We start from the raw sequence: 16606 nt of genomic DNA, 5'->3' as shown, positions 1-16606 counted from the left end.
CAATTGTAAGTGTATCTACCATTGACCAGCATATACAATGTAAATAAAGCGTCTTAACAGGGTTAACCTATTTACCGCAGCGAATGAATTCATAAAGCAGACCATGATTTCTATCTGAAAAATAAACTACGTAGTAAAATATCTATCTAGGTCAGTTGCTTTAATCGATATGTAACCACTTGGTAAACACATGTAAAGATTAACAGCTATGCATAACGCATTTGTTAAGACAGCGTTTTATGTTTGAACAGGCATTTTCTTCTTATCGTGAAACTATTTTGAAAATGGCAACAAGTCTTAGATCAGTATATAAAAGTTCGGATATAATTCTGGATTACTGTTGTACGCCTTGTGAAGAGGACAATTTGAAAACAGAGGCGGAGGTATATTGTGAAAAATGCACAACGTTTTACTGTGGACCGTGTATAAACATGCACAAGCAGTTGTATAAAAAGCACACGACGTATGGGAGATCCGATATTAAGTATTGGCCAGTTGCCAAGCCTACACAGGATCTTATAGAGAAGTGTGAGTTACATACGGAAGAGAAATTGAAGCTTTATTGTGAGGACCATGAACAGATCTGCTGCAACACTTGTGTCTCGTTGAACCATCGGTAATTTATTCATAAACAATATTTGACACCGTATGTTAGATTTATGCTAAAATGTAAAATTGTCTAGTCAATAAACAAAATGAGGCCCGTAGAAAATATATAAATATTTTTTACTTTGATAATATTTGCTAGGCGATGAAGGCAAATAATCTAAAAATATTATAAACCTGCTATGTCTATTGCGAACTGACCACATTTTGTTCGCTACCTGTAAACTAGGCACATAGATACTTATCATTAACACTTTTTTAATAAAATTGATAAAACTTTCATTGTAAACTATTCTAATTAATTGTCCCCTTTAACAATATTTAGTATAAGACTTGCATTTGAAACCAACATACATCCGCGACATGCCTTCCACTTGCTGTACACTGCTGTATAGTCATCGATCGATGCATAAAATGATGAACTTATCAGGTGTTTATTTGTTATATATTGCAATGAACAGCATAGTATAAATGTTATGTAAACTCTTGATTAGGAACGAATGCCCTACATGCTTATAACAGCAACATAATTTCACATGAACGACATTATACAATGAAAGCTTTATTATCAATTAATACACATAGATCTTTACAAAACATGTGCACCTAAAACAAGTATTTACAACAAATCAATGCATCGCTCAATGTATTTGTTTGTTTAATGGTCTATTAAAAATAAATGCATTAAAGGAACTGTTCACAGAAAGGAAAACGTGAAAATTTAAAATCAAACTTCAATGATTTAAAAATAACATATTTACATTGCATTAAACAAGCGAAGTAACATTCCTTACTTGGAACAATATTTAAAACATCGTTTTGATTATGGAAACCCTAAATTTATTATAGATTAAATGATCTATGTCGAATACTATTAAATTAATTGATACAAAAAACCTATGTTATATTTCCATCTGAGTAAAGATACGAACACGGTAGCATTTAACAATATTGCGATCATTTAGACTAAGGCTTCATATTACCTTTAACGCGCACATAACAGATCGAATATCGATGAGACGTTTCAGGGAACTTAGCTTTAAACAAAACGTATCGCAAGTTCGCGTTAAACGTCTTGTTTATTTGAATGCTTAGTAAACGCGACTACTTTATTTCAAAAGGAGGTTCGAGTCAACGCCAAGCTGTTTTATTTCAACGATGTGTAAATATCATATCAATATCATATTTAATTACTAAAACTGTATAATATTTTCCAAATATGTGCTGGCGCAACCAAAACATTTAACACGAGACAAGACGATTTACTTAAACATAAACACAACATATTGGTCGCATGATATGTGAATATCTATTAACATTAGATTACTTCAATGTCCTTTAAGTCATAACTATATAACGTTGCATGATGTTAAGCAAACACATTTATATACCGTACTCATTTGCAGTATGTATAGCGACGCATGCCACCGTATATTGAAATTTCATATCTAACCTATAATAATGGGATACTATATTTGACAAACATTAACATTTTGAAAAATTACAATGATCCAAATGATCCGAAATACTGATCATAATGAATAATTATAAGACTGTTTTTCAAACATACTTTTAAAAACAAAACGTTTAAATAACGCAATGAGTTAATATTCGCGCACAATATAATATTCTATGTATTAAATTGTAAAAGACATAGATATAAGCTTCAGTTACATAATAATTTATACATCTTTACTTAAAAATAGCGATAATATGTATTTATATAAATGTTTTTAACAGTATACAAACGTCAAAATTTGCTTTTTTCAGCCAATGCACTACAGTTTATCTTATACAAGATGCAGTGAAGACGCAGTCGTTTGCAGACTTACACCAGCTTTTCGCTGAAATCAACACGATTCTACAACAATTTACACAGCTCCTAAAGAGTGGAGAGGCAAACCTAACGTCCATGCATGAATCATATAAGAAAAGCGCCCAGGACATATATAATTTCCGCCAGAAAATAAATACAGCTTTAGACGAGCTTGAGACGATGACAACAACGAATCTGGATGTTGCCATGATAACCTTAGAGTCAGACCTTAAAACAGGCATTGATAACTGCAGTAAAGTTGAAGAGGAGTTGAATTGTTTCAAAAATGTGATGCAGGATATAAGTGAAAAAAACACTGAACTCATCTTCGTAGCCAGCCAGAAATTGTTGAATAAGAAAAGGCAGTCTGAATCTTTATTACAGAGGATGTCTAAAAAAACGGACATTACATTTTCATTCCAAGGACATGAGATAATTGATTCGTTTTTGTCTGAATAATCTGGCCTGGGCAAAGTAATACATAAACGGTTTGTTGACCAAGATCGTTCCTTATCTGTGATTGTGCAGTCTAAGTACTGTGTGAAAACAAAGGATGACGCATCGAAGAACGGATGCATTTCTGGAGTTTGTTCTCTACCTGACGGTCAGATCCTCGTTACTGACCAATATAACAAATCGTTGAAATTGTTGAACAAGCAATATCAAGTTTTCAGCATCTGCCACTTTGACAGGTTTGCATACGATGTGTGTCATATTGGCCAAACTGATGTAGTTGTTACTCTTAATGATACTACAGATACAGGCGTGTTGCAGTTTGTCACTGTCGACAAAGGCATACTTGTCAAAGACAAGACTCTACTGCTTAAACATCCATGTATTAGTATCTGCCATCGACATAGTGAGCTGTATATCACGTCTAGGACGGCGCTTTACAAATACGATTTGAGAGGGAAACAGCTGAAGAGATTGTATGAAGAATCATCCAGTTTAAATTCAGGTAGTGTGAATAGCAAAAGTATAAAAAAAGAAAGCAAAATCTGACTGAATAGCTGACGTACTTTCGCATATGTGTAGTTTTTAGATCGTTTGTAACAAATGGTTTGTTATTGAAATGTATTATAAATGTTATAAGAACAGCTGTAATTTTATTAAAAAACCATACTATATTATTCGTTATCTCTTTTCACAATTCTTATAATTGTCTTTAATTTATTATATTTTATCACGCACTTATCATGTGTTAATATTTTACAGTATTTACGTGTGCTATTTCCAATAACGGTGACAAGATCTTCGTCATCAATCGAAAGGATAACAAGCTGCTCACACTTGCAAATGATGGGACCGTGCTCTTCGAGTTCTCAGACCCAGCACTAAAATGTCCGTGGGGTGTACATGTAACATCTGCAGAACAAGTGCTGGTGTGCTGTCAGGGAACCAATACTATCATGCAGGTGCACAGAGATGGGAAGAGGAAAATTGCTACTATGTCATTAGAGGCTGATGGATTCAAAGCACCCTTATCAGTCTTCTACAACATGAAATCAGCATCTGTCGTTGTAGGACTTGGATCCAGCCCTTCTATTGTCGTTTTAAAGGTTACATGAAATATAAAAACAGCACATCATGAGTAAGTGTAAAACATACCTGACACAAATAAAAAAATACTTATACGTGTATATTTTATAGCGTAAACATGTATGATAAATCAATTGAAATCCAATTAAACGATGTCTCTTACCGTTTGATTAATTTTTGCTTTAAAGTTTAAATAATTGTTATTAAAGTGATATTATGGGCACCTTACAGTTTATAGGTGTCTATCGTAACCGTTGTTTATTTTTCTGTGTGTTCACTTCATATACACTTATATTTGTTAATACAGCATCAACATACTGAAACAATATCCCGGAAAGAGAAAAAATAATGCATTTGAATATCAACCGTACTTTCGTTTTGACAACTGACGACAGAAATGATTCGATTTACGATGTGGATCTAAATCAAGTTTTAGTACAGATTCGTTCATACGACACAAATACACTATTTTGTTTTATGGATTTTATCGGCTTAGAGGACTGGGTGAGTCATGTAAAAATATCGAATATAATATATAGTTTTTATAAACAACTGGTAGCAAGATGAGTTGCAGATAATTGCTCAGTAACCACATTATAACTAACTTTTTTGACCTGTTAATTATTTTCAGCTCAATTCAACAGTGAAAAATGCCCATAATATCACTTTGATCCATTCTTAATCTTTATCATTTGTATATCAGTTATTAATTACTCTTTTAATACCAAAATAATGCAAAATATAGAATCGCATTTAGCATCACATTATTCTGAAATAGAAAGGGGCGGTATCATAATCTTGAACAAAAAAAATCGCAACGTGAATGTTGCACCACGAACGCCATCGAAAATGAATAACATTTCCTACAATTATGTCCAATTTACAAACACATGCGAAAAACATTGTTAAAATCGCCTTTTTGCATATGGTTAACAATAAATAAATTTGCAAGACAAATGTCCAGCGAAAGTTAAACTGAAATAATAAGTGCTACAAAATTTATTTACGAAGCTAATAACTTAAAACAACATCTCGAATCGATATTTCTATATTTAATTAGTCATTAATGAGTTATCGTGGTGTTAATTAAGAAATCATCCACGGGTAACCGTTGGTTATTGCGGTAATAACCAACGGTATGGAGTTCCGATGCGTAGGAATTAAACCACGACATACCGTTGGTTATTACCGCAATAATCAACGGTTACCCGTGGATTATTTCGATTCTAACACGTTTTCATTAATAAGTTATCCGCGATTTAAAGGTTATGAATGAGAATTATTTTTAACCGAACGTCCTCCACTTTTCTGCGAAAACGTGACGTCACCACAGCAATTACAATCAAATGACGTCGTCTTCATTCATAAAATGTGAGTGGACAATCAAAGTGACGTCGCTTTAAACAACCGTTGGTATATCGGGGTAATAACAAACAGTAGTTGTTCTTCTTTGTATATAGAAAACAAGTCACGTGCCGTGGTAGAATTGTATATAGAACTAACCATACTCATCGCTTTTGGCGTAGTCATAACGATACAATCCAAAGTTGATCTTTCAATAATTGAAGTTGTTACTTTTTTTATGTCTTACCTTTTCATTAAAAGTGTTCGCAACAAATACATGGAACTAAACATAGAATTGCACTTAACAGCACTTAGTCTATGTGCCTTAGGATGGTTTAATCACCTTGACGTGTGTTCATCTTGAAATACCATTATGTGTAAAATTGTTTTATACAGATGTATAATATGTATGCATGCATGTATGTATGTCATGGTATATATTAAATATATTCAGTTGTATAACTGAACATTGATACATATGCATTCTATGAATATGTATAGTTAAACGTTATTACGCATATTAATCCATACAACATTTACCCATATCGTGTACTCCGTTGCACATATATACTGGTTTTAAAATATATATTTTTTATATTTCACCTATATACTTATCGTTTTGAAAAATCAGTAGCAATATGTTCCTACCACCTACTGCAGATTCTTTTAATCGTATGTATTGTTAGTAAGTTAGTGAAAATAAGATGTGCGATTGCAATTTTAGAAACGATTATTAAGTCCAACGTACCAGATTAACCAGTTCATAACACTATCGTCCAACTTGTATATTATACTATTACATATGAATTGTATAATGCATCTAGATTGTAGGCTATGTGCTCGTATAAGCTTTATTGGTCAATAAATGCTGTTGTTAAATACTGGCAGTCGATGCCTTTTTATAACCTATTTTAGTCGGCAAAATCCGCAAAAGTATACCTTGGATGGAGGGTTTCACATTTTAAATCAGTTGAGCTATGCGTGATTCGTGTGTCGTATGTTCGTTACCTTCTAGCCTAGTACCACTCTAGAAGCCACATCTTTTGCTTAATCTTGATATATCAACATATCAATAACAAGATTAAGTTCAAATGTTTGATTAACAACTATATGAGCAGGTCTTTTTTTAGATAACTCGAGAATCGACATATATGGCTCAATCTTTATAAATCGTGGTCCGACTGTCTATCTTTACATTATCACAATGAAAATGTCCACGTCAAACTTCGAAAAGCCCTGTTATCGTCAGTGTTAACTTCCTTAAGGCTTAATGGGCCAAATGCAAACTGTGTTCAGACTTTAAAGACAACTTTCTTTTTCTCAGTCTCAATAAAACATGTTCAGATTATTCATGTTAACCATATCAGCGTGCAGAATCAACGGTGTGTCCCGGGTTTTACACACGGGCTCGACAGAATGTGAACAAATGGTTCAAATCCCAATGAAGGAATGCAATACACGCGTGCTTTTGTTAAAACAATAATAGTGTTTTGTGCGTAAATACTTTTAATAGCATTATACAATTGCAACAATCCGTGAACAGTTCCGTTTACAGATGTTTGAAAACAAACAGCATGTACTTTTCTATAAATCTCAACCTTTTTTACAACTTAATAGTTCAAAGTTAGCATATTCTTTTGTTATAATAAATTCATCGGATAAGTCCGAATATGCGAAATTCCAAGATTATGTATGATGCACAGCATATTTAATTTGTAATGCAGCTGCTACCGTTTCTCGTGATGGACAAACTTGCCTTTCTTCCGGTCTGCATGTTTAGTTCCTTCCTCAGATACAATGTACGTGATATAGAAGGAACGAATGGTATGAGTCTCCTTCTGGGCTTTATTCATCTGCGTAAAGTATCGTCCTCTTGCAACACAGGCTTATCTAGAACGACACTTTGCACAGGAACTGTATTATCGTTTAGTGGAGACCTCCTGTAAACGAACAATTCAAAAAAGTGTTCTTGATTACTCTACGCGCTCTGGTATGATACTTTTCGCACATGACTCAAGGCAAGTTTTCCCAGAACGCGGATTGTAAATTGACAACTACCGTGAGTAGATGTTCCGAGCTGTTAGTGTACAAATTGTCAAGGGGGTAACCGCTTAAAGAAGTTCAGTATATTTTTTATCCTCCTTGACAGGGGAGAGAACTACAACCAGCTAAGGTTAAAAGTAATGTGTCTGATGCTGAGGCATACTGTATACTTCTGCCTTGAATTTTTACATTCACAGTTTTTGCCCAGACATACTGTTATTGTTTTGATTATCAGTCAAAATATAAACGATGAATTATTTCCAGTGTGATACGATTGATTTCTATTCATAAGCGTTACACTTGAAAAATTGAGCAGAAATAAGACAACAGTTATACAGCACTCACAATACTACCAAGGCATTTAAATCTAACGAAGAAAGAGGCAAAACTTCTGAACCAAACCGAATAATATCGTAATTTATTTCAGGTCAAGTTATGAACTACCAGTGCATCTTACATTCGTAACTTTGTTATCCTTACCACAAACGTAACATTTTCTCGGCAGCTCCAAATCGTCCGGTCTGAACGCTCTCGCCATCGTGCTTCTGTACGACATAGTGAAGATCATCTTGGAGATGAAGAACATCACGCCCAGCCCTGACACCGTCACCAAACTCGCCAAGATTCAAGGTAGATATTATTAGAGAATAGGAGCCTCAATCTGGGGAAACGGGGATTATTGCATGTGCGTAAAGTGTCGGCCCAGAATTTCACGTGGAGTGCGCACATGCTAATCAACTACGGCACTTTCAGCTTTCATGGAATTTCGTTAAATGGGAGTCTCTTTTCGAAATTCCAGTCTAGGCGGAAAGTGTCTTTCCTGATTAGCCTGTACAATATTCTCCAGCATTATATTCGAAAACAGTTTACGAACGTGCATTAAGACCCGTTTTCCCAGAGCGATGCGCTTATACACAAAACCATCAAAGTGAAACCTCAGATGCACCATCTTGAGACACATTTTATTATTGCTCGCGATGTGGTAGCTCTTGTATCGACCGCCTTGAAACTAACAATTCCAATAATTGCTATTTTATACCCGTTGGATTGAAATCAAAACCTCATATGCAATTTTCCTGGAGTTATTGACACAAAATTTAAGTACTTATACAAATTAATCACATGGCATCAGCAGTCAACGTTCATCTTGCAAGGCTTAGCTAAAACGCTAAATCAGGAGCGACTTTGACGTTGTCCAGAACGATAAAGTAATTTATATTCAATCATTATTATGTATAGTCCGTTTAATGTTCTTATGCCAACATTCTGGATAGTTTCAGCCATTGTATTTTTTAAAGAAAAAGCTCACTAAATTACACGAAAACATAAAGAGGACGGTGTGATTAACAAAAATATGACGCTAATTTTTGCAAACATCTGCTTTATTGAATGGGATACACATCCGTTTTGATGGAATATTTCGTTTATAAGAGGTCTGAAGTTAAAGTGGAACATGTCGCCAATAATAAGCCTTTGATGAATGCACAGGCCAATACGGGGTGACACTTTTTGCACATGCATTTAGCCAAGTTTTCCCCGAGTCGAGTCTCTTTTATATTTGATTTCGATTTGACATCGGTCTCGTTTGCGGAGGTAATTGTCATCGGTGTTGATTTCGTGGCACAGTTCCTTGGACAGACAGTACTGCAAGTGAGTTATCATGAACACCGAGCGTAAAAGTATTGCATCTTGTATTGCATCCTATAAGTATTGTATCCTGTATTCAATAATTTTTAAATACCTATTTTAAATTGAACGCTTGGCGGGCGCCATATCTTCTACGCAATATCTACTACGCCATATCTACTATTACGGAATACCGTTAGTGCCATCGTGATAACACATTAAAATCCAGAGGGCGACAATGCGATAGTACGAAGGCGACGATGCGATTGGACGATGGCGACAATGCGATAGTACGATGGCGACAATGCGACAACGCGATAGTACGATGGCAACAATGCGATAATACGATGGCGACAGTACGATGAGTATCGCATTGTCGCCATCGTACTATTGCGTTGTCGCATTGTCGCCATCGTACTATCGAATTGTCGCCATCGTATTGTCGCACTGTCGCATTGTCGCCATCGTATTGTCGCACTGTCGTCATCGTATGATCGCACTATCGAATTGTCGCCATCGTACTATCGCATTGTCGACTATCGCCTTCCACTAAACAGACTATTCTAACTGAAGAAACAAAATATATTTCTTTATAAAGATGTACTTTGAAAGTGGTTACAGTTATAAAGAAATCAGATTCTTATTAAGTTATATAATGGGTATTGATGCAAGGTATGCCGAACTGTAAAGTATGTCGTACTGTCGTCATCGTATTATCGCATTGTCGCCATCGTAATATCGCACTGTCGCCGTCTTGTTGTCGCACTGTCGCATTGTCGTCATCGTATGTTATTCTTCCAACTGGACAAATGTGTTTCAATCACGATAAAATCGACAAAATTACTTATAGTTGTTTATCTGCAGTCATGGCATAACATGTGATGTCTGGTTATTAATCATATTTAAAATGATTATTATTGCACTTTGCCGCAACGTTTGTCATTAATGTTTTCGTGGCCTTCGTCAAGATTCGCAATCTGTATACATCAGGAACTAGCTGTTTAGGTAGTGAAGTAATTAACCGTTGTATGTTAGAGATATCAATTTTGTGTACGTGTCTTTATACAGACTATATCGACAGACATATATTATATGGACGTAAACTTTACAGTTTGTGTCATTTACAAAAAGGTATTCATAACGTGAGTACGAATACGTTAAGCTAAGTATCATATTGCTCGCGAAAAGATTATTATACATACATACATAAATTAACATATCAATCTATATGAAACATAATGTTTCTAGACATTAAATAATCAAATATTATACTAGACTCAAATAAACAGATGAGAGATAACCTGATTTTTTTACTATAGTGCAATATTCAGCAAGTATTGTCCTGTGTGAGCCGTGATAATAAACTGACAGCGATCTATTTGTTGTATGTATTATGTATTTTTGTTACAATATTCACGAGGAGTCATACTTGGGACATTGATAATATCGTATGTCGTGCGTTTATATTAAATAATAATTCATATAACCTGTCCATGTAAACAGAGTTATCTATGGTTTGTCTAGACAAAGGTGTACACAATTTAAATAGAAATATAAAGGCCGATGAATTATTAATCTATTTTGGTGATAATAGTGTCTTCCGGGCTTAATTATAAACACGACTTTAAATGTATAAAACTGGATCGTTATTGAAGCCTGTCACCATGCATTAATGGTGTATACAATTATATCAAATTCCATCAATAATTAACAGATTAATTAACTACTCCAGAAATGCGTTATAAAGCGAGCACAATTCGCGACGGACAGAATGACAAACACAACGGAACCCACAAGTATTCAACCATATTTTTATTAATAAAGAAACAGCTACAACAAAACGAAAATTTGACACAAAACAAAGCGATTGTTTTATTCATGTTGCATTTAAATGTTGTCAAAAATGAGCACATTTGGAAAGCATAATACACTATATTCAAAGCAGTTATGTGATGATATTTCATTACAAAAAACTAAAAAAATAATGATATTGGTTTATAGAAATGTCACATTTATTTTCATTCTGAAATTATTTAGCATTAATACGTCAAACATTAACACAACTTATATTGATTCAAAATCACATTGTCAAATTAAGTATTAATATTGAAAAAAGTAATATGTGGTTATAAATAAAGCTCAATTTTCATATGTATATATTTAATTACATTTAACATATACAAAGACGTAATTTAATTTTGTATCAATATTTGTATAAAAGCAATGGTTATATATACAGGAAAATTAAACAAATCGCGAACATTTATATAAAAAATATTTAAAGTTAAACATTCATTATCTTTCTGAAGTCATACAATTCATTCCAACAATCTGTATGATCAAAAATCTTATTCCAATTTACTAAAATTCTAAAACACAACACTTTGGAGAAATCGTTTTATAGATTGACACACAAAATGCTTTAAAATATTCTTTATCTAAAAAATGGGCCAATTTAAAGATTATAAAATAAATACATATATCATAACATTGCGCTCGTATCCTTAAGAAGTGTGAGTTCTTAAAAACACATAAATTAAATAAATCAATATCCGTTTACTGAATAAATAAAGATAACAATAACTGACAAGATCAGTAAAATATGTAAGTCAGAAAATTAGCATACCATATTTTACGACTGAATGCTATTACGAATCAATATTCGAGAAATGTGTAGTATATAAATTATATGATAAAATCAAACAGGCACACTATTTCAAAACAAAAATGGTATTCATGCTTCACTATAAGGAGAAATGGCTGACCAGCATAGGACAAAACGAACGGGACAGATGCCACACCGAACCGTCTGCTAACGATTGAAGAATCGGCAAAGATGTAACTGCCGATGGATACCCACATCAAAAGGTACAAAGGTACAAAAGTAAAGAGACGAACAAGAGCACAATTTCCATTAAATTGAACTGAATCGGAAAACATATCTCGATACTGACTCAGTACTGCTCCAAGCATGATGGAAACGAGTGAAGCATTAACAGTTATATTGAAGTTGTAAAAATACGGAAGTTGTTTGTTTCTCCATGGTGATCGCAATCTTAGAATGTAATAAATGCCGGACTGATTCGTGTCTAACATTAAAACTGCAAGAATGATATACAATGGTATACAATGGTATATTAAAAGTAAATATAAATAAAATGATTATAAATCTTAAAACATTATTATCCACGCGTATGGAGCTTCGAGCAAAGGTGACTTTTAGGTGAAACTTTGATGTCTGATTTGCTTCGTTTGCTACATTGGCTTCCACAGTCTCGTTTGTCGTTCTTAAGGGTGTGCATGCCAACGAATAAATATATGCCGGCATATCAAAGTGCACTAAAGGTTTTTGTTTAAACAATATGTGCATACATATTCCGGCTATGCAACCCCAGCCCAATAAAGTTAAGCATTCATAAGACCGTACCTTTTACCCTTTCCTTAGTGATATGAATATACAAAGTCTTTCGATATGAATTTGGAAGGAGAATCCATGCAGAAGAGCTGTTCACGATATCTGCTATTATGCTTACAAGACCTGTCAACACTAGAGGTCTTCTGTCAAAAAATCTGAACAACCCAATTGACATGAAAGATATTGGTGACAACACGTAAAACAAAGGATTAGGGGGCGTTCAGAGCAGCAATGATAGCAGTTATAGGGAGCCTACATACTAAACGTTCTATTTTAGTATGTATTAAAACAAGTGATATAAAATGTTTCCAGTCATAATAAAGAATAACGCAATCGGCTAACACAAACACGACTAGCCGCAATACATTGCGTCTGCCATGAACACTTTTAGGGTATTTGTAGTCGTCAAGGGGTACATGATGCTTCGTTAACATGAGATAGTGGTCGTTTGTAGGTCCATGCTGCGCTGTATCGCTGTTCGTAACAAATATCCGTGATCTTAAATTGTTGGTCGTAGCTGGCACTTTATATGCGTCCAATATTTTCTGAAATTCCAGTTTTAATGGCTCCACTTCGATTCCTGGGTCTGTATTGATAGAGTATTCAACATTGACTTCATGTGTTATGAATACGAACCGGACAGCTTTTGTAAACCACGCACAGCTGTCGGTTAGATCTACAATATTTTCTATAGCATAATCCGCGTTTCCATCGAATTTCTTCTGTATTTTCTCACCTATATAGCATGGTTAGGTATTCTCTGTATTACCAGTGGAAAGTACCAAAATATTGGAACACACTCGCTTTTTTAGAACATCGCATCAACCATGTCTCCAGTTAATATCCTTATTGCTAGAGTTCACAAAGAATAATACTCTTGTAACTTTTATATTTTTATTAGCCTCAGATATATCAACTTAATCGAAAATATGTATTTGAAAAAAAGGCTAAAACGCGTCTTGAACATCTTTTGCAGGTTTCTTGAACGCATCACCTTCATGTACAACAATAGCAAAATCAAACTGCTTGAGTTGTGCCATATATATATATATATATATATATATATATATATATATATATATATATATATATATATATATATATATATATATATATACATATATATATATATGTATTCTACATTGCAGATACTCTGTTCATATTTATTTTCATTTAAAGGTATCACAAATACCAAGGATTTAGATTATCCATTGTATAGCTTATATTTCATTGACCTTAAGTGTTAAATTACTATAATTCTGTGCATTTTTATAACTTCCATTAACGCACAATAAAGTCAGTCACTTAAAACAATGTTAACAATTGTATACGCCGCTAATTGTTTTATACTTAACAATGCCCTATTATCATCAAATCGTTAATTCATAATTGCATTGTACGATGTTTAATTTAGTCCAATAGTGTTGAGATTGTAAAGTCCATTATTGGAGAGACATGATTTACATCAAATTCCATGTTCTCACAAACATTCTTATGCTTGACTGAAGTAGCAGTTCATGATGATTATAAAATATTCATGTTTGTTTTCTGGATAATATTAATAATCGCACCATTCATACGTGCCCATGTCTGCATTCCATCAAAACCGTGATGTCTCTTTTAAGTTTAATTGGCACTAATTGACATATGTGATAAATCTACAAACTGTTAATGTGTGATGACGTCCCGTAAAAGAGGACAGTCGTTGATGTACATGTTATATACCGTGCTTGATTATAAAAGTATAATTAACCAAACACTTTTCAATGAAACAACATATTGCATTAACTAGCGTATCTCAATCAAACAATGTCTCTTTCAAAATGGTTGAAAACGGGAACAGTACAGACACGTTCTCCTACTATAGCAGGATTGCCCGACTCTGCAAAGGCTCAGTCTATGACTGCAGCTGTATTAACACAGGCCTCTAACGATGCAGTAGAAGAAATGGTCAATGGACGTAAACGGAAGCGTAGTTCTTATCATACTAAGTAATCATAAACATCTTAGTTCTAGCATATACAATTTACGTAAAATAAGTAGAAAATGACAACAACATTTTCAATTCGGAAATATTTTAATTAGTGAAGATAAAGTGTAATGTGACCTACTACTGAAGTGAAGTTACTACCTGGTATTACAAAAAACAAATATCTCGGACAACCGACAACAAAAGAACATGTCGGAAATGACATTCGCAAATGACCGATTTCGGATTAAAAATGTATAAATAATCGTTGGTACTTGAATTCGTGGTTCGGCGGACCAACGAAATCCACGAAAATTCGTACCACACGAAATTTAATTTAACAGTATTAACTACAATTAGGATTTACTTTTAAAGGCGATATTGTTAACACCAAAAACACACCAATGTAAGACACATGTTATGTTTATGCTATGAAATATGTCAAAACGTGGGTTATCAATACTGATTAACAATGAAATCTTATTTTCCACTCCCTGCACAAGAATTATGTCCATTTATATACAATAAGTTCAAGTACGATAGTGTCCTTTCCTCACTTTCAAAAACTGTATCTTGATATAGTGGCAGCATACAATTTCTCATTTCACTTTCTCTTTTTTTTACACTGACTGTAAGGGAATTTCCAGACAAGAATTTCTCCAAAACAAAATATGATTTGATTGGATGCAACTATCTCGTTCAATCATAAGACATCATTAACGAAATTCATTTATTAGATTTAATTGTCACAGGAACTCAGACAGGTCACGGTCATTATTTTTACTTTCGTTTTCAGTCGTAAAGATGTTGTTTTCTTTTGTATTATTTTATACAGTTAATCGTTACGTTGATTAAAAGAATAACGCTTACCATATTCTTCGACAATTTAAATCCAAACAATAATATAAGCATCAAGCTTCAATTGATATCAACATGATTCGAAGTAGTGTGTGTGATCTACAATCTGCCATTGCCGACTTTGGCAAAAGGGGAAAAATAAGTCAACTCATCGAATTTTAAAGGTCAAAATCAATTATTTGTTTGGTAGAAAATTCTTTTAAGGACAAAACTGTGCCGATGTGTATGTTACTTAGTTTAAACATATTTATTTCAAAGAATGTACATTGTTTTACAAAGAATATGACACAACATTTATTACAAGAACATGCTTGAATAGGATTAGAACGAAAGACGATGTCTTATTTTGTTCTTCTCCCTATACAAATACAGTTTCATGTTGCTAGACGGACATACATGGATTTTAAATAATAAACAATGTTAAGGGTATGGAAAAAACTACGAGTATAGTTTCTTTTGTGAGAAACAGGCAATAAGTCGACATTTGGGATGTGTATGAGAGAGAGAGAGAGAGAGAGAGAGAGAGAGAGAGAGAGAGAGAGAGAGAGAGAGAGAGGGGGGAGAGAGAGAGAGTTCTGTAGCATATTACGAATCAAATCGCTTACTTTTAATAATAAATGCATGCACTGCATCGGCTATTTTAGTATTCGTTAAGTAGTCACAAGTGTTGTCTGCATATAGAATAGTTTCAATGCAAGGAACGGAATATGCGGATATTGAGTTCAGAAATTCGCCACGAATATGTACATACCGAGTGCATTCAAGAAAGTAATGCGACGTTGTTTCATGAAGTCCGCATAGACATTACGGGGATGCAACAATATTGCGTCGGAAAAGGTGTTCGTTTAAGGCGCTACACTTTGTTCGTAAGCGCGTGTGAAGCATTTGAGAGCGTCTTTCACCGTATGTAAATAATGGATTCGGAGTCTGTCGATCTATGTTAATTTGACTTTTGAAGGAATTTATCGATTCGGCGTTTTTTATTTCATCGGGAAGATTATTCCATTCACAAACAGTGGATGGTAAAAACGAATTTGAGTATAGTGACGTTCGCGCTTGAAAAGTTTGGAGATGTGACGAATTTCTTAATGAGTAATTGCTAAACGATCCAACTGTAGCGGGTAAAAGGGATTGCAAATAGTTTGGTTCATTACTAGAGTTCATTTTATACATTAATAATTTGTGTTTGCGTCTTCGTTGGCTGATAGTTTCCCAGCCTAGCTCATTATAAAGTTCTTCTATTGAGACTAAGCGTTTGCATCCAGATGTTATACGCGCGGCTTCGGTTTGGATTTTTTCTAGGTCATCTTTTTCATATTGCGTACAATTATCATATACAGCGTCTGAGTACTCAAGGATTGGTCTTATAAAAGAAAAAAATATTTTCTCG

General features: G+C 34.0%; 1 protein-coding gene across 1 annotated transcript; it reads left to right on the top strand.

The window, feature by feature from the left end:
- Positions 1-431: 431 nt before the first annotated feature.
- LOC127839682 (uncharacterized) lies at positions 432-3990 on the top strand. Its single transcript, XM_052368066.1, has 4 exons — positions 432-616; positions 2377-2675; positions 3180-3380; positions 3638-3990. The coding sequence occupies exons 1-4, from the start codon at positions 432-434 to the stop codon at positions 3988-3990; spliced, it is 1038 nt and encodes a 345-aa protein (XP_052224026.1).
- Positions 3991-16606: the final 12616 nt, after the last annotated feature.

The sequence above is a fragment of the Dreissena polymorpha genome, chromosome 7 (assembly GCF_020536995.1).
Source record: "Dreissena polymorpha isolate Duluth1 chromosome 7, UMN_Dpol_1.0, whole genome shotgun sequence".
In the NCBI taxonomy this organism is placed as follows: domain Eukaryota; kingdom Metazoa; phylum Mollusca; class Bivalvia; order Myida; family Dreissenidae; genus Dreissena; species Dreissena polymorpha.
Note: the sequence above shows the minus strand (reverse complement) of the source record. Positions and strands in the feature narration are given on the sequence as shown.